The sequence below is a fragment of the Mesoplodon mirus genome, assembly GCF_964341445.2.
Source record: "Mesoplodon mirus genome assembly, chromosome: 9".
Lineage (NCBI taxonomy): Eukaryota > Metazoa > Chordata > Mammalia > Artiodactyla > Ziphiidae > Mesoplodon > Mesoplodon mirus.
This window is the reverse complement of record NC_138985.1, coordinates 103,144,249-103,163,472: the sequence shown is the minus strand read 5'-3', so window position 1 is coordinate 103,163,472 and position 19,224 is coordinate 103,144,249. Positions and strand designations below refer to the sequence as shown.

The 19,224-nt window shown below is 49.0% G+C and overlaps 1 protein-coding gene across 1 annotated transcript in view; it reads left to right on the top strand.

The window, feature by feature from the left end:
• The window catches only part of DENND11 (DENN domain containing 11), a gene marked incomplete at its 5' end in the record, with an annotated part of 45,555 nt that extends 30,909 nt beyond the window's left edge, over window positions 1-14,646 (top strand). The window contains 6 exons of the mRNA XM_082633070.1: window positions 4,081-4,234; window positions 8,736-8,874; window positions 9,780-9,911; window positions 10,049-10,199; window positions 10,718-10,786; window positions 12,423-14,646. Coding sequence (XP_082489196.1) covers window positions 4,081-4,234; window positions 8,736-8,874; window positions 9,780-9,911; window positions 10,049-10,199; window positions 10,718-10,786; window positions 12,423-12,618 — 841 coding nt within the window. The 3' untranslated portion in view covers window positions 12,619-14,646. The remainder of the gene's footprint in view (window positions 1-4,080; window positions 4,235-8,735; window positions 8,875-9,779; window positions 9,912-10,048; window positions 10,200-10,717; window positions 10,787-12,422) is intronic.
• Between the last annotated feature and the right edge of the window lie 4,578 nt (window positions 14,647-19,224).

The following is a 19,224-nucleotide window of genomic DNA, read 5'->3' as shown; positions in this document are numbered from 1 at the left end:
TTGAAATTTTCCATATTGAAAAGTTTAAAAAGACTAAATATAAAATTAACATAGAGTTATTGCAGAAAACTGAAAAATGGACAAAGGTTAACGGGAAAAAAAGAACGTTGGGCTTCCCTGGTGGTGCAGTTGTTGAGAGTCCGCCTGCCAATGCAGGGGACATGGGTTCATGCCCTAGTCCAGGAAGATCCCACATACCGCGGAGCGGCTGGGCCCGTGAGCCATGGCCGCTGAGCCTGCGCGTCCGGAGCCTGTGCTCCGCAACGGGAGAGGCCACAGCAGTGAGAGGCCTGCGTACCGCAAAAAAAAAAAAAAAAAAAAGAACGTAATCCCACTAGCCAGACATATCTGCTGTTAACATTTATATCCTTCTGGTCTTTTTACCATGTATAAATGTGTACATACACATTAATTAAAAAAAAAAGAATGTTGAGGTCATTCAGTATCTAAATTTTCTAACTGAAAGGTGTGTTAACCTTTCAATGATCATGAATAATCATAGTCCTCATCGTCATTTTGGTGGTTCCATAACATCTCAGTATATAGACGAATTACAGTTTATTCAGTTGTTTCACTGTTATTGGGCTTTTAGGCGGTTTCTTATTTTTCACCACCGTGAACATGAGTATCCTTACGGGTAAATGATTGTTCATATCCATATACAGATCTTTAGGCCTCGTTCCTAGAAATGGAATCGTTGGGTTGCAGGGTACAATTGGATACAGATTTCAAGTGACCCTTCAGAAAGGTGGCACCATGTCGTACCTGCACCAGCAGCAGGTGGGAATGCCTGTTGTTCTGTACTTGCAAGGCCGGAAAACAGACTGGTACAGAGCAGTACTGAGTACACAGGAGTGATGAAGTGTGATTGCTGAACAGAGGCACCTCTGATACTTATATTGGGTGCATTATTGCCTGGTGTGGTGGCGAAGGGAGGGGTAGTTGCAGTGGGCATCAGCATGGACACATAGCTTACGTTGTATCAGTGGAGGGGCTGTGGGCTTACATAGCACCCCAGTGTCTCTGGCCCTTCAGGGGAATCCTTGATCTGGCCCAGAGCCCGTGGCTTCAGGTCAGTAGTGCATATTGTGCCGGTTATCCTCTCATTTTTACATTGTCATGTCTCTGGGGCAGTTTCCATAGATACTTGGGCTGTGTTCCTTAATCCATGTATCTGTGTAGGTAAGATCACCAGGAAGGCCTCCTCCTGAATCATCTTTGAAGCCCAGCCTATCTTCCAACACTCTCAGCCTTGTTGCAGTACCTTTGGGTTTATCTTGGTGTTACACTTCGATAATCAATCTTGTTTACTGCAAAATCTATGTAGTGTTTAAACTTTGAGGCTTTCCTAAAACGGTTGTTTAACATTCATCCAGGAACTATTATATTTATGTCTGTGTTCGCGTTCTGTATTCCATGTGGTTGCCTTGTCCTGTGCCATCAGCCAGTGGTATAGGCTGTCAGGGGACAGGATCCTGAAACTAGCTTTTTGTGTAAGAGACCCTAACCTAATAGTGAACTTTTCTTTAGAATCTTGGTTCCAGTATAGAGTTTAATGTAGTCAAACAGGTAGGACAGTTAATTCAGAGGCAAATCAACAAGGAACCTAGAAAATAGTAGCCAAAACATAGTATTAGAAATACAATAAAATGCTTCCCACGGTTCTTTTTAAGGAAATTAGGTCCTAATGGAAACACCTTTGAACGTAATTGTCTATCTGTTATTTTGTAGTGATCAAGCTTTTATCCCTTTGACACATCCCTGAAGGGTGTCTGAAGTCGGCCATCAGAATCGTCAGACACAGCTTAGCCCCCATGGATTTCCCATCTAGCGTGTGAATGTTTGTAAGAGTGAAAGGAATGATTATAAACGCACATACCCCCAAGGCCATTTGTTATTACATCACACGACTGCTTCCTTTTGCAAAGCTTAAAACAAAATGTGTAGGAGCCCCCAAATTAAAGAGCTGTCACTCAGAGGAGAGTTTATTTTTGTGATCTTTTTTTTTGGGTGTACTTGATGATTTTTTTTTCTTTTTAAAAATGTAAATTTGGGACTTCCCTGGTGGCGCAGTGGTTAAGAATCCGCCTGCCAATGCAGGGGACACGGGTTCGGGCCCTGGTCTGCGAAGATCCCACATGCTGCAGAGCAGCTAAGCCCCTGCGCCACAACTACTGAGCCTGTGCTCTAGAGCCCGCGAGCCACAACTACTGAGCCCGTGCGCCACAACTGCTGAAGCCCACGTGCCTAGAGCCCATGCTGCGCAACAAGAGAGGCCACTGCAATGAGAAGCCCGCGCACCGCAAGGAAGAGTAGCCCCTGCTCAACATAACTAGAGAAAGCTTGTGTGCAGCTACGAAGACCCAGTGCAGCCAAAAATAAATTAATTTTTTTAAAAAATGTAAATTTGCCCAAAGTTCTCTTCCAGGGCTTGGCCTGAATCTTCCCTGTTTACGCACTGTTTCCGAACCCTCCCTGTGCACCTGGCTAGCCTCCGCCCCATGTGCTAGGGAGGAGGGAACCTAGTGTTCTGTGAGGGGCTGAGATGTATGAGGCTCATTTTCTGCTTAACTCCATTTACACCTCAAAATGATATCGCGGTGTTACTAGTTATCTGTGTTTTTAAGGAGGGGGAAAAAAGCAGATTTTGAAAAGTTCAGTAGCTTGACCGAGATCTCACAGGGAAGAAGTGGCAGCTGTAGCCTTGACATGAGGAGCTGTACGTCCCTCTGGAGCAGAGATGTTTGGGGAGCAGCTGGGTACCGGTTGGATTGTGCGAATCTTGAATCTGAGTTTGTGTCAGCGTTTGGAGGAAGCCGGCAATGACAGGTTGGGGGCATCATTGCCTTTCAGCCATCACTGTACCAGGGCCAACCGTAATTGGCGATGCCTCCCCTTGCTCAGTAAAGCTATATTTTGATTCTTTTTCAGTGTAAGAGAATGAAAATTATAGGGTTCTAAAGAAATTTAAATGGACTAAAAAGGTTTTAGTGCCTTTTATTTCTCCCTATATTAGTTTCCTAACGCTGCTCTAACAAAGTACCAAAAACTAGGTGACTGAGAACAACAGAAATGTAGTATCTTACAGTTCTGGAGGCTAGGAGTCTAAAATCAAGGTGTCCGCAGGCTTGGTTTCTCCCCAGGGCTCCGAGAGAGAATCTATTCATTGCCTCTCTCCTATCTTCTGCAGTCTTTGCTCTTCCTTGGCTTGTAGATGCATCACTCTGATCTCTGCCTTCATTTTCACATGGTGTTCTTGTGTGTGTGTGTGTGTGTGTGTGTGTGCGCGCGCGCGCGCGTGTCCACATTTCCCCTTTTCATAAAGACACCAGTGGTACTGGACTATGGCCTCATTTAAAGTTCAACCCATTGTGCTGTCAGTAATCATAGTGCCAATATGGTACTCACGGTCCTCCTGTGCTTGACCTGAAGACAGGATTGGATTCTCCATTGTCCAGATGCTCCAGGGCCTCGATGTTGCTTTCTTGATTTTGGGGTCAGTTGACAGAACTACCCACAGCCAAGTCTCTGCCACCCGAGCAGGCTAGGTTGGGGAATAAAAGAGATTCTGAGCTTTTTATTACTTTATTACTTGGTGCAAAAATTATAAGCCCTTTGTGACATCTAATAATTGTTTTCCGTTATTTGAGACATTGAGGGGTACTCTTCGTCTTATTCTTTTGTATCAGCAAAGCAAGAACACGACTGTGCTTTCTAAACAAAGAGCAGCTTTCAAGCAGGGAATTTGTGGTCTTCCAGGTTACCCCTTCTCTGGGAAGCATCCTTTGCTCGAGAACAATAGACATTAGTTACAGTCTGTTAATTCCTCCTCTTTCCCAGGAGGAGGAGGTTGCTTCCACAGCACTGTTGGGGACTTTCAGAGCCTGTGTTAGAGTTTTTCATAAGGAGCTTCTGTAACACCAACAGAGGCGTTCTAGGCGACCTCAAGAAGGGGGTCTTTTAGTTTATCCAGGCCTTTGCCCTCCCCACCCCCACCAAAGTATTACTTCCCTTGGGGCCAGGGAGTGAGTGGCAGGTCCGTGGGAAGAGCCATTCTCACTGTGCATGTGTGTCGTGCAGACACCAGCTGGAGACACCGGGACATTACTCTCATCTGGCTGCATTCTACGAGGACAAGAAGGGGGTGCTGCACGCCAGTCCGGGGAGAGGTGGCAGCCTGCCCCCTGTCTACTGGCTGCCTTCCATCCACCGCTACATGTACCCGGAGATGAAGGTAGGTCAGCCAAACTCTCACACAGCCCCGGACTTAGGTCTGGGGACAGCAGTTGTTGATTATTGTTTTAATGAATAAGGAAATTGTGTCTTGGGCTGATGCCCAAAGTCTGCTTTTGATAGAATAGGATTGTAACCTAAGCATTTGATTCTTTTAAAACATAAGGCAAGTTATCTTAAACTAATATGCTTTCTAATACTTCTGTAATCATGGCACAAAGCCGTATTGATAGGCCGGTTGTGGTGGACTCCTGATTCTAGTGATTGCTTCAGGTAGTTTAAAGGCAGACATTTGAACTAAAGGTGAAGAGTTTGAGCAGTTAAGATATTTCTTAGTTACAGTAGTTTCGGTATTCCTTTATTGTGTATTTTTTTTTCTGAAGTACTTCTAAATACTAGAATATGTTTATTTACCATTAACGAAACACCCAGCCAAGTGTTAGGCGTTGGGAGGGTACAAAGATCACCCCTCCTCCTCCTTTTTCCCCCATCCCGCCTCCTCCATCCTGCACTTCCTCCTTCCCATCTCCCGTCCCCTACAGGTGGTCACAAGATACTTCAGTGGAAATTTCAGTCTCCCTGGTAGAGAAATTATGCCACGAGTTCTAGAGAACTCTGGGAAGGCATCTTGGAAGAGGAGTTGGTCCTTGAAGCATTTGGCTGGGGGAATGTGAGGGAAGCTAATTTCAGACTGAAGGAAGGCATGAGCAACAGTGGGGACCATGGTCCATCACTTTGTCAGCACCTTCTGTGAGTTAGACGTTCTGCTGGCTATTTATCAGTACCTGCTGCAGCACTCTTTAAAGTGGATTTTTTCTTTAATCCATATTTTACAGATAAACCAGTTGAGGTTTATAAAGGTTCAGTGACTTGGTTAAGGCCTTATAGCTAGTAGGAGATAGAGCCAGGATGTAAACACAGGCCTGATGCCAAGGCCAGTGCTCACTCCTTATCCCACTCCACTGCTTTTGTGAGGTCATGGGCGTGAGAAAGCACAGGGCAGGTTCGTGGGATGTGAGCAGAAGAGTTTGGCTGGGATTGAATTTCAGTGTCAGCTGGCCAGGAGAGAAGGGATTGGAAAAATAGGTTGGAATCAGATCGCAGAGAATCTTAAATACTAGACCATGGCATTTGAACCTGAATAAGTACCAGTTAGGGTCTTGATAGGAAAACACAAACGATGTCAGATATTTCAAACTAATTCAATACAGGGAATTGGTAATACAGGAATTGGAAAACCAGAGGCACAGAAAGGTAACAAGATAACCTAAACACTAGAAATGCAGACAGTGGCTACCACCCTCTATTAGTTATCTGTTGCTGCATCACAAATTGCCCCCAAAGTAATGCTTTAAAACAGTACATATTTGTTTCTGTGAGTCAGGGATCCAGGCATGGCTTAGCTGGGTCTTCTGCTTCATGGTCTCTCATGAGATTGCAGTCAAGGTTGGGGTCTTATCTGAAGGCTTGACTGGGGAAATACCCACTTCTGAGCTCACGTGGTTGTTGGGAGGATTGAGTTCCTTGAGGGCTGTTGGACTGAGCGCCCTGCGGACTATTTGTTGCCCCCAGTGGGTCTCTCCGCAACATGATGGCTTGCTTCATCAAAGCCAACAAGTGAAAAAGACTGTTGGCGAGATGGAAGTCATAATCCTTTGTACCTAACTGTGGAAGTCACAGCCCTGCAATGTTGCCATATTCTCGTGGTTAAAAGCAAGCTCCTCAAGAGGAAGAGGGGGTTGCATAAGGCCATAAACACCAGTAGGTGGGGACATCCCTGGGGGTTTGGAGGCTGCCTGCCACGTGCTCCCGGGGCTGGGGTAACAAAGAGGGAAAAGTGACGTTATCAAAACCGCAGGAGCTGGAGGAGGGGCCCTGAACAGCTGGCGCTCAGACCGCTGGCACTGTGCACCTGCCACATGTTAAGAAAATTTAAGTATATGGTTTGGTGAATTCTTTACAAAGTGAACACATACATAAAGAGAAATTTTAAATCAGCTTATAAAGTAGAGGTCAGATTTAAGACTTACAGAGGGAAAAAAAAAACCTGGAAAGTGAGAGGAAGGCAGGATCGCAGTCTCTCTGAGAGGCCCAACAGTGGCTGGTAAATGTTCCCCCAGGGAAATGGGGAAGTGGGAGACAAATGTGGGAAGTGAGCCCCAGGAGCAGATGCATTTCCTAGGGGGCTACAGGTGAAAGGTGAGGGACGAAGCGTGAACCCCGAGGGGCTTGCCAGCAATGGTGAAAGAACAGGGAGAGGAGAGCGTACCTGGCATGAAAGGGCAGAGGGAAGACAGGTGGGAACTGGGCAAGTCAAGAGAAGCAGCTACAAGGCCACGAGAAGGGAAACGGCTTGGAGCGAAAGCAGGAGAAATGTCGGTGGCGCTGTGCTGGTGGGCCTGAGAAGGGTCGAGGCACAGACTGCGGGGCCACCTCTCTCCGAAGTGAGGAGGGCCCCTCGCCGGGCCCAGGAGGGGCTGCTTCTCGTACCTGCAGGCCTCCGCACGCCCTCCTGCAGTCCCCGCTCTCCCCCCACCATCGCGGCTCGCATCAGCCTGGCCTTTAAGGGCTTGTGCACCCGCCTCTGCCGCCAGCCTGTACACTGTGCCAGGGCAGGGCCTGGCCTTCTGTTCATTGTGGGAGCCAGACTGCTTAGCTCAGGGCACAAAGCGAGCACGTGGGAAATGCTTCTTGCCAGAAGGCACACGTGTCCATGAATGAACGAATAAATAAGTACAGGCAGAATTGAGGGCTGCTGGTTTACTCTAGGATTCTAGGGCCCAGGACACATTTGGACAAAACCCTGCCAGGCCTTCGTGCAGGAGAAGCACACGTTTAGGGCATGAAGATGAGCAGAGTGGGCGCTGAGAAGAACCGGAGGGGCTTTGGCTCTGTTCTGCCTGGTTGGCGGGCGGAGGCCGGCGGGGACCGAGGTGGAAGAGTCTGGAGAAGGGAGGGAAGCAGAGGACACATGGATTTCACGAGAGGGTGCGTCTGGCCGCAGTGAGCGGCTGTGGTCTCGCGCCGCCCCTCCTCCCGGAGAGCTGGGACGTGGTGGCAAAGGAGTGGCAGAGGGCAGGCGGGGCCCTCGGGGGACAGCCCTTCCGCAGGCACGGGGCGATGCCTTGGGTAGGGAAGTCCTCTCCTGGGTGGTCCGGAGGAGAGGGGCTGGCGGAGCGCTGCGGCCACCCCGGGGCTCGGGTGGCGGGTGCCCCAGAGGGCTGCCAGGTGTCACACCCAGCGCGCCGCCTTGGCGCCAGTGGCACCTGCCTCCAGAAGCGCTCTCACCTGCATCCCGAACGGGTGAAGAGCCATGTCACTTCTGATGCTTTAGCGTGAAAGTGACCTTCCAAAAGGCTCACAAAGGGCCTCCCTGGTGGCGCAGTGGTTGAGAGTCCGCCTGCCGATGCAGGGGATACGGGTTCGTGCCCCGGTCTGGGAGGATCCCATATGCCGCGGAGCGGCTGGGCCCGTGAGCCATGGCCGCTGAGCCTGTGCGTCCGGAGCCTGTGCTCCGCAACGGGAGAGGCCACAACAGTGAGAGGCCCACGTACAGAAAAAAAAAAAAAAAAAAAAAAAAAAAAAAAAGGCTCACAAAGCACCTGGCTTGAAGCCTCATGTCTCGTCGGCGACAGTTGTGGCTGCTGCATGTGGCTTTTCCCACGTGCTAAGGGTTCCACACGGTTTTTCTCAAGTGGTCCTTCTAGCCAGATGAAGGATGTGACAGTGGTCTCCCTATTTTACAGATGAGGAAAGAGAGCCCGAAATGTTGGCTGGCTTTCCCGAGGCTTCCCTGTGAGTAGAGGGCAGAGCAGGACTGGCCCCCAGCTTTCCCCGGGTCAGAGCTCGAGCTCTTGACCCCAGGATGTGCCTTGGCGGCAGGGTCCCGGGAGGCGACCCTCAGGGTTGAGGGTCCTCGCATCCAGCACCGAGAGGAGGTGGGGGGTGGGCTTAGGTGCAGGGGCTTGTGTCAGGGAGCCCCGGGGGGTAGCCTGTCACCTGTGCCCACACGTCACCTCGCACGGGAGCCGGGCCCCTGTACACGTGGGGTCTCACCCGGGACTGTCAGCGCATCCTTTTCTTCCTTCCGGTGCTCAGTCGTGTTGGGAGCTGAAAGTTCTCACTGAGGCGTCCGTCAGACGTCCCTGGGGGTTTGGAGGTTGCCGTCAGTGAGGCGTCCGTAACTGAAGTTACGTCCAGTTTTGCTTCCTCTGCTCTGCGTCCCCCGGGTAAAGTCGTTTAATGATCCCTAAACTTACACTTTGGTGTATCAGGGGAGCTGTTGAATGATGGACCTCTAGCTTAAAGATAAGACTTTCAAAGTGAAAAATACCATTTTACATGGAAGTAACCATCCCTTATTGAATCTGTTTGGTGGTACCTTGGTTTTTTTGTTGTCGTTGTTGGCAGGGGAAGGGGTGGTCAGCACACACCTGTACTGAATATTTTTTGCAATATTTCTAACAAGCTATTCCCCTCCCACCCCCTTTTAATTTTTTCAGATCACACACCCAGCTGGCTGCATGTCTCAGTTTATTAAGTTCTTTGGGGAACAGATCCTCATCCTTTGGAAATTTGCCTTACTTCGAAAGCGCATTTTGATATTTTCTCCCCCTCCTGTGGGCGTCGTATGCTACAGAGGTAACTAGAAGCCAAAGTCAGGGACTCTTCCCAAGTTCTCTGCAACAGAAACTGCCCCAGTCTTTCCAGTGTTGGCCAAGGCCAGAAGGGATTGAGCCATATCAGGGCCTCAGGGGTTTTAAGCCTGGGAGTGACATGGTTGGATTAGTGTTGTAGAATGTGGACTCTGGCGGTACGGAAGCCGGATCGGGTCACACATCAGTAGTCTGGTGAGGGAGAAGGGTCTGGATTAAAGCAGAGAGGATGGATGCTTGATATGTTTAAGAGAGAAACCTGACAAAGTCTGGCGTCTGGGTTGTAAGGTTCTGATGTGTGTGAGGTAACGGAGGAAGAATCTAGGATGCTGAGGACGGTGAGGCCACCAGGCAGGGGTCCGAGGAGGAGCAGGTGGGGGGCAGTGTGACAGAGTTACCTTGGACGTGACAAGCGTGTGCTGCTCTGAGGCCTTCTCGAACGGTGCTCTAGGCACTGCTACAGTTGGGTCAGGACCTTGGGGGACAGGCTGGGCCAGAGAGACAGACCTGGGGGTGGCACAGAGGCCGAGCTGATAGCCGGGAGGTGGGTGCCATCATTTGGGGAGAATGTGAGTGAGGAGGGATGTGCCAGCGTGTAAGATGCAGGCCTGGAAGGTGAGCCAGTGAAGGCGGAAGGCAGAGGGGGTATTGGCGTGCAGTCAGAAGAGGGGAGGGGACCAGGAGGTGCAGGGGTCGTGGTGGGTAAGAGTTCTGAGAAGGGAGAGGGTCACCAGCGCCAAATGCTAAGCAGGGCCTCGTGAGACGAAGACTGAAACATGTCCGTTGGGTTTGAGCACCTTGGTGGAGCTGACAGCTCCGAGAAGGTGGCCGGCAGGCTGGGAGGGAGGGGCTAGAGGGGCCCGGGCGGCCTCACCTCCGCTGTCCCCGCAGTGTACTGCTGCTGCTGCCTGGCCAACGTCTCCCTGCCTGGCATCGGGGGCACCATTCCCGAGTCCAAGCCTTTCTTCTACGTGAACGTGGCCGACATCGAGAGCCTGGAGGTAGAGGTGTCCTACGTGGCCTGTGAGTACGGGGCCCGCCCCATCCTGCCCGCACATCCCTGGCGGGGTCGCCCGGGGCCCTGCTTCCCGGCAGTGTCGGGCTGGTTCCCTGTAGGGCCGTCCTCCGGGGTCCTGCCGCCTGAAGCCCAGCTCCCGCAGGCACCACCGAGAAGATTTTTGAGGAGAAGCGGGAGCTGTACGACGTCTACGTGGACAACCAGAATGTGAAGACGCACCACGACCACCTGCAGCCGCTGCTGAAGATCAACAGTGCCGACCGGGAGAAGTACCGGCGGCTCAACGAGCAGAGGTAGATCAGAGCCTGGGGCTGCCGTGCTGCCCTTGTCGGGACAGCGTGGGGGGGGGGGCTCCCGTCAAGCCCGCCTGCCGCCCCTTCCCTCTGGGCACATCTCTGCCCCCCTGCCGGGAGCCGGGGTTGAGGAAGCTCCCAGCGTATACCGATGGGCAACGGGCATGTGTGGGGTGACTCCTTTCTGGCGGCCTCTGGAATCTGTGAGGCCCGAGGAAGCGTGTTGGTATCAGTGGCGAAATAAATGGCCTCACCACCTCATCCCTATTTTATGGCAGTTAGGAAAGGTGGTCACGTGAGTGGGATTACACACAGGCAGAGCCAGCCCTGGCCTCCAAGCCCCGTTTATCTTTGCTGCTCTCCCTGCCTTTGGATGGGGGCCAGGGTGCGTGTGTCGCTCTGGATCAGCCTCCTTCCTGAGAGGCGGTGGCCCATGCAGATGCCTGGCCGGTGACCTAGCCCATTGCTGGGGTCCTTGTAGCTGCGCCAGAGGCTGACGGTCATCTCCTCCCTGACAGGCAGATGCTGTTGTATTCCCAGGAGGTAGAAGAGGATTATAACCCTTGTGAAGAGGACCTCTTTGTGCTGTAAGTCGGCCCAGGCGGTGGTCGGGGGCCTCCCCGTGGGTCCCTTAGCACTAAGGGCTTTAGCCTGGATCCCTCCCGTGTTACCTGCTGCAGCCCAAGGATACCCTTTATTGCCACCGAGGGCACTTAGAGCTGGGCTACACACAGAGTCAACCTGAGCCCCAAAATGCTGTTAGGGGGGACCCAGGAAAGTCAAAGCAGCAGGGGAAGGTTATTAAGAGAAAATGGGAGTCCCCGCAGTTGTCTTCCTGCTGGGCATTTACATCCAGATGTCTGCTGCATAGGAGCTCTGTGTGTCCCTCAGGATGCAGGGACTTCTCACTGCATTGCTTCCTTTGAATAGAGCAGTTCCTTGTACTGAGTATTATGGGATAATCAGAAACTTAACTCTTGAATCGAAGGACACTTCTTTCCTTCCGAGCTGTTGGTGGTCAGGGTGGGAGCCATGGCCTTTATACCTCAGAGCATTGATCTCATTCATAAGCAGCTGTGTGAAACGGTGCTCAGTGATAAGAACAGAACTGTAATTGAACCAGAAACAATTTTCCCAGCGTCCGGCTTGGTCTTCCTACCCCGCCTCCCGGGATGGGGTGGTGAATAGCACTTGCAGTTAGAACTGTTTCTGGCTTTGATATTGGCTTTGATAATTCAACAAAGGTGCAGTACTTTGACTCTAATAAAGTGTACTTTCTAATGCATACATGCTGTTTAGCTGTAAAAGTGTCTGGGAACTGAGCAGAGAACCAGCAGTCTCATCAAGGCTTGACACAGTCTATTGAATCTGAAATTCTAGAGCGCCCAGAGCTGCTTTGGGCACTAGGCACCTTGCTCTATGGAACACAGCTGAAAAGTCTAGACAGTTAATGCCTTTTCTGACTACAGTTCATATATTCATACAGTACTGTAAGTTCGTGACATTCAAATCACGCTCTGTGCATAATTAAAACAAAAAAAGTAATCGAAAGAACACAGCTGCGCACAGATGGTGGTGAGCTGTGGCGATAGCGGTACCTCCAGGCTGACTCCACTTCCGCCTTCACTGCCCGCTCCAGCGGGGCTGGCTTCAGGTTGCCCCGTGCGTGCCCCAGCCCCCCTGAGCTCCACCTTTTCTGTGTGGGTGCCTCAGGGCCTGGAGAGCCAATTCAGAGCCCTTCTCTGCCTCTAGGAAGGCTCACCTCCTGCTACGGGCTCTAATTACCCATCCAGGGCTTTGAAGGTGAATTTCACTTTCTCACATTAAGTCTTGACCTCAGAACTGCGTTACCAGTTTTTTTGGTTTTGTTTTCTGTCCTTCTCTTCCCTTTATGACTAAGCAGAAAGAGAGGAACAGAGTTTATGGGGGCCTCTCCCTACAGCTGTGTTTAAACCCCTAGTGACCTCCCTCTCAACAGGAAAATAAATTTTTGGCAGTCAGGCCATCAGTTGCTTAGAGATTTTGCTCATCGTACCATGGTTAAAGCCAGTTCTTTGCTGACCTTAGCGGCGCTTGAATAACCGTTTAACTTTTATCCTGTTTTCTTCTTTAAAAGTATATCAAGCAAAGCAGTGTAGTTTTGGTTCCCCATGTGTGGCTTACTTGGTGAGCTTTCGTGTCTTTTCTGCCCTCCCTTTCCCACGTCTTGTCTTGTGAACGCAGGTTTTTCCTAGAGCAAAACAATCGGATATTTCAGACTTTGCTGGAGGTGTCCGCCAGTCAAGACAAAACTCTGACAGCTGAGCATGCCCGGGGCATGGGTCTAGACCCCCAAGGAGACCGGAGCTTTCTTATGGACCTGCTGGAGGCCTACGGCATCGATGTCATGTTGGTCATTGACAACCCCTGTTGCCCATAGGAAGGATGAGTTCACCCAGGCCCCAGATGGCCTGATTTTTCATTAAGTTGACACAAAGGAATACTGTTTATACTTCCAACAAATGTAACTTTTGCAGCGCCTTCCCTCCCTTCCTCCCAAGAGGTAAGATGAGAGCACCTTGGTCTTGTAGGTCGTTGAAAGCTACCGCCTTCAGAGCTGCCACGTTTGGTCTTAGGAGTTATCAAAGCAGATTCTCTCATTGCCTTGTTGAGGGACTTGAGGAGATGGGGCGAAGACCGCGTATCACCAGGTGCGGGCCGAGCTCTGGAGACGTGGGGCTGGACTGTTGAGAAAGTCTGTCTGGTCTTTGTCGCTTGACACATCAAGAATAAGACAACTGTCTGTCCAGTGTGGCGTTGGATGTCCACCTGCCTGAAGCAGAAGCTAGACCAGGTGGCTTTTCAAGGTTATTTTCATCAGTTCTGGGAGTCTAGTCTTGGGATCAAATCCCTTTTCCTGTTCATTAGAGTAAATCTGTGTTTTCTCTGTTCACGTAGGTAAGAGACTTCAAAGAGGGACAAAGGATATTTCTGTCACCAAGTGTGAGCTTCTCTAAGGACAGATGACAGGGAGAGGTTGCTTCTCAGTCACCTGAGAACTAAAATTGTAGAATGAAGCCTTGAAAGCTTTCTCTGAGTAAGTTAATGGTGGCCACTCCACGTAATAGTCCGTTTTCTCTGAATCCCCTCCTCTTGGGATGGGCTGGCAGATTCCTTCGGGCTGACGTTAACAGGAGTGTGTACCAGTTTGGAGCTCTCGTAAACAGACTTCTCTTTAGCAGAGACGACATTTGTCGAGCTGAGTAATTGGGACCAGAGATGTGCAGGTTTTGTTAGAGAGCAAACGTGGCAGTCCCTCCACCCAGGAAAGTAGTTGGGAAACCTGAGAGTGGATGATGAGCTCCTCCGCTTTGCTCTGGAGCGTTCTGACCTGGGACAGCTCCTGTCGGCCCTGCCTGTTCTCTTTGGCTGGGGCATTCAGTGGATGGCAGCTTAGGTGAGAAGCTAGCTCCTGGCGTAGCGTTTAGGTCTTTTTGTTGGTGACAAATAACTTCTTGCCCTTCACCGTTCCTGCCTGGCTCTGTTATTGGAACAGCCATCAGTTATATCCATGTCTGGGACCAAGTTCCAGCCAGGCAAATGGACACAGCAGAGAGAAATAACTTCCAAATAGATGGATCCCATGTCTTATCTCAAGACTAGCTTTATAGGGCTTATTGCTTTATTTAAAAATATTTTCACTGTAGCTCCTTGACATGAAATTCAAGACTAAAGAAATTCACATGTGGAAATGCAAACAGACATTGATTAATCAAGGTAGCATCTTTTATGTAAGTATATAAATAAGTTTGGGCATTGAATTGTAAACCGTACATTTTTCTCCCCTGTGGGTTTAGCCTTCGTTTCAGTAATATGTTTACAAAAGAAAAAAAGAATCTGTGTTTAGAAGCTGAAGCTTCACTGCCTTTTTCCTGGAAGAGTGACTGTCTCCTCTTGCCCCTCGAGAAGAAGTGGCCTTTCTAACTTGGGTCAAGTTAGGGTTACTTTTATACTTTTAGTGGTATCCAAAGGTTCAAGGCTTTCTAAGTTGGGGGTGGGTGGTCAGAAGTAGGGGCGGGCGTAAAAGGGAAGGTCAGATTCTCGTGGAGGACGCAGGCAGACCCTCCTTCTGTGCAGCTGGGGAATTTGTGGGGAGAACACACTCTTTTTAAGCACTTCTGCTCCGGAGGCCTTCTGCGTGTGAACGCTTTTGTTTTTGTGGTATTGTAACTCCAAGCTCAGACGTGCTGATGTAAAGGTGGTAGGATGAAGATGAGATGCCTGTATTTCCCTCTGAATGGTGGGCCCAGGCTTCTGTGCTCCTTTTAGCTCCCTGCCGTCCTAGGCAGCTGTCCATCTGGCATCTGTGTCCCCCCGATGCTCACGCAGAGGTCTGGGCTGGGGGTGGTCCTGGGAGGGGGGCACCCATGAGGCAGTGCCATTCTGAGGTCATACGCACCCTGGGCTCAGCTGACCTTGAAGAGGAAACCCAAGAATTGGTTCTTCCCTGCATTGCCAGCTTCGGGGGGTGGGGTGGGGTGGGGGGCAGGAGTCTAGTGCAGCGCCCTCTGCTGGGCTGGCCAGCGCGCTGTTGCTCTGTGGTTACCCTCGTCACTGCCTGTCGTCCCCCAAGAATGCAGATGTGGAGCCTTTTCCTTCCGAGGTCAGAGGTCAGAAGGCTCCCGCCTTCTTCCTGATCTCTCAGGTGAGCAGCACCCACAGCGTCACTTGCTGCCAGGTCTCTGAAAGGGGAATTCGTGGGTGAGGTACCAGGCAGGACTCCCTGCACAGGGACGGCAGAAGCTAGAAGCCACACAGACCTGCTTTTGTGTCACTGTGGAAATATTTTCTGAGAAACCCCCTGCTTTTGTTTGGAAGCTTCGGAGAATGTCCCTCCTTCCTGTCCTCCACAGGGACAGGGCTTACTGTTATTACTGTGGCCTTCTGGAGCAGGTTGGGAGCCTCGGGTACACTGACTGATGGTGGCCTCCTGTCCCTCTAGACTCTTGGACCACCTTCCCCCCTCCCCACGGCCCCCCTGCACCAGCTGGCCTGGTCCTGCTGGGGAACTTTAAGCCTGATCTAACGCCAAGCTGTGAGCCACGTCCTAACTTGGAAACACTGCTGACCTGAGACACGGGGGCTGCCAGGTCATCCCTGAGTCAAGTTAGAAGAAACTCTTGGTGGCGAGAGTCCTTGTGGGACCTAGAATCCAGGCTTGGGGTTTGTTGATGTCTGTAAGGTACGACAGAGTCCTGGTAAAATGGATTTTTTCACTTGTGCAGGCTGGGCAGATGGTACCATTCAGCCTTTGGGACAATGTCCAGGTGTCCTGTGGATTAGGGCTCTTCAGGAGTCAGAAATGGTAGGACTTACCTTTCACCAGACCAAAAAGTATGGGCCAAAAAAATAGTTTAGAATTAGCTTTGGCTTTTGCTAAGCGTGAAGCACTCCTTAGGCCTGGTGGAGATCCCTTCTAATGTAAGTGCCTGTACAGCCCTCAGTGAGTTAGGATTGCTGTGGGTCAGCAGGCATCTGTCTCCCATAGCCATCATGCATCCTGGCATCATGTCTTCCATTTGGCTGAGGAAGGGAAGCTGAATTCATTGATATATTGATAGAAATAATTTAGCATAGGAATTTGCATTTATAACTTACCTTGTTTTGTCCCGTGTGAAAATCAAGATGGGAAATTTAAGTGTAGCACAGGGTGCAGATGATTCTCAATACCACGTGTGACGATTCATTTATCAGTGTAACTACCTATGATATTTTAGCTAGAAGATAAAGATAAATGAAATCATAGCTGAATCACTGTTTTTCATTCTGGTGGTTATGAGGATGAACTTGCTATTTGTCTTGATACACTGAAAGCCCTTCAAACGCAATAAAAAGGTAAGATTATTCACCTTTAAACCGAGGCCTTTGGGGAACCTTTTGTAAAGGGCAGTGAAGAGTTAACCTTTTAAGGGCAGTACAGCAACCCTCCAGGAAGAGGTGGGGACCTCAGGGACTGTTTGTTTTGTTTTGTTTTGTTTTAAATGAAACTGCAGAGCCCAGGGAATGAATTGAGGTGCTTCCTCCACTCCCAGGACGGATCACACTTGGAGAGGGAGGGGGAGGGGGAGGGCGCTGCTGAATAAAATAAGACAGTGAACTTGCTTTGGTGTGATGACAGTTCTCAAACAGTCAAGGTTAGTATGGGGGCTAGCGTGTCTCACATGGGCTTTCATCTCCCCGTTAGGTTCCTGGCTGGTGGGCTCAGACTCTGCGAAAGGGCCAGTCCTCGGGTCTTTTCCCTGCGTTCCTGCTGTACTTAGCGCCCTGCAGTGAGGATCCTGCAGACCTGGGGCTCACTTCAGCAGGCCAGTCCATCCCCTCTCATTTCAGGAAAGTCCTTTTGTGATTCAGGTAGGGGAAGAGGAGTTCAGGGCTCCTTTTACTCCCAAGTCATGGATTTTTAATATTCCATTTGTATTACCAATATACTTCTGTTCCCCGGAGCTGCTGGGGTGCAGAGTGCTGTGGAAAAAGGCTAACTGTGAATTTAGTTCATGTTTTTCTTATAAGAAATGGAAGTTTATTTTTATATCGATATTACTATGTGATGAATTGAGTATGCAGATGTTGGAAGGAAATTTCAAAACTATAATCCTAGAAGAAACGGGCAGTATTGCAATTTGGAAGCAGGTGAGACCCCATAAGAGTTTTGTTATTTAAATGTTTTGGTGAGTGAATAAGGACTGTCCTGTGAAATCTAACAAACAGCCTCTTGAGGAGATAAAGTTGACAGTCCGATGGAGGATGACACACATTCACCAACCTTAAGTAAGATTCTTGTATGAAAGGGGGTGAGTGTGATCATGCTGATTACTAGGCCTCTTAGCTGGAGGGAGATGGGAGGCAGGGGTAGTTTTATAACTGGCACTTTGACTCATTTGTGGAGCTGGAACACAGGGGCCATTTGTTGAAACTGCACATTTAGAAAGGAAATAAGAATTTTCCAGAGCTAGATAGAGAAATGATGATGGAGAAGTAAAGCCCTGCTTTTATCTCTTTAGCATTTATTCTAGAAGCTCAGCATAGTGGGCTTTTAGAGGTAATAGGATCTAAATTCAGAAAATTTATTTAACTACCATGGAAGGATAGGTATGAATTACCTCTGTGTGCTGTGGAATGCCTCTTTAGACTAATGGTACATCTACTTTGCTTTCTAAGGACAGTTGGGGGATGCAGGGATGGGGTGTATGGTATTATGAACTAGCTGGAGATGATCCACAAAATGAAAAATCTACACACAGGTCACTGGGTTCACTGGTTGTTAACATATACCATTGACATTGGAGTGAAAAACTCCTTCCTTTGGCCAAATCAAGCAAAGATAAAAGTCTCAAAAAATTCTGAAGGCAGCATCAGGAAATGAGTTTCGGTCTAGCCCTCCAAGACCAGTGAGGAAAGCTGTAGATTCTGTGCTTTTGAACAGACTGGGTAGGAGACTTTAGGGGTACAGAGTAGAGGAAAAACAAAACTAACCTCCTTTGTTTATCCCAAGCTTGTTGGCTAAAATTTTTTATAGGTCTGAGAGAGAAACCTTTTTTGAAAAAGAAATAGTTGTAAGCCTTGGGAAAAGTTCTGTTTTTTCCACGTTAGGATCAGCATAGTCTCCCTGTCGCCTTAAATGTCAAACCCCTACTTTGATTAATACCCCAGTGTAAGAGTTACAGCAATAAGAGAAACGGAATCTGTTTTTGTTTCAAGTATTTACCTCATAGTATGAAATCAGTAAGACAGTTCATAGATCTCACCCTGAATATACTGCATCTGGGTATGTTTTTTTCTCTTCAATGGTGATCATTTTAAAGGCCTAAAGGAAGCTGGGGTTCATCCCGAAGAGTAAATGTTTCTTGAATTGATTTTGTTCTGTGGTACAAATAACATCTGTGTATATCATATGTGTATATATCTGAACCAAGTTGTATGCAGAGAGGTTGATATAACTATATTTACAGAAGACAGTTTTTACAATTAAAATTCACATTTTAACATGAACATGTGTGCTGCAGTCCTTCACTTGGTCCAAGAAATGTGGTTTGTGGTAGGAAGCAGCAACAGCCCAGGGCACGAGCAGAATCCATGGCGCTCAGCACTGACCTCACTTACGGTGATGATGGAAGAAACCAGAGCTGGTGCCTGTCCTCCTTGAGGCCATGGTCTGGATACACATTCTCCAGGTAATGGAAACCGAAGTTGGAAATAACCGTCCCCATTCCATTAGAAAAGCCAGGACTGTGCACCCTCCATCATATCAGACAACTTCTGGAGAAGGACCCCACGGAGACCAAAGCTTTTTGGTTTCACATCTTCCTCCTACTAAAGTTTACTTTAAAACAAACATCACACACACACACACACACACACACACACACACACTCTCTCTCTCTCTCTCTCTCTCTCTCTCTCTCTGTCTCTGTCTCTGTCTCTGTCTCTCTCATTTTTAACCTTCTGGGGAGTTACTTATTTTAAGGCAGTAGAGACTCAATTCCTAACATTGTTAGCTCTGTGTTCCAAGCCAGGTTCCCACCTTCCAAGTGACATGACCACATATTACCTATTTCCTAGGGTTTTGAGAACACAGCTAATCATTCGCACGTGTAAAGCACTGGCACATAGTAATTACAACCGTGCATACAAATTGGCCATGGGGTTAAGCAATAGGTTTTATACTGAACTATATTTAACATAAAATATTTGCTCTGTTTTTAATAGAAATACTCTTGGTTTTTGAGTGAAAGCAGTCTGACAAAAGGTTTGTACTAAACAAGAAGGGGGGACTCGGGTTCTCCTCGGACCCCTCAGCATTCCAGGTCTAGCTGACGAGGGTCTCTCATAGCTGCTGAAACATCCTTTACATGGACCTTATATGGAAGGACAACACAAAGAAGGTAATAGATGATAAGGCAACCATGTTCTCAGTAAATACTCTGAATCAAGAAAACAAAATTTGAACTAGGACATATTTACATTTAAAAATGAATAAAAACTAATC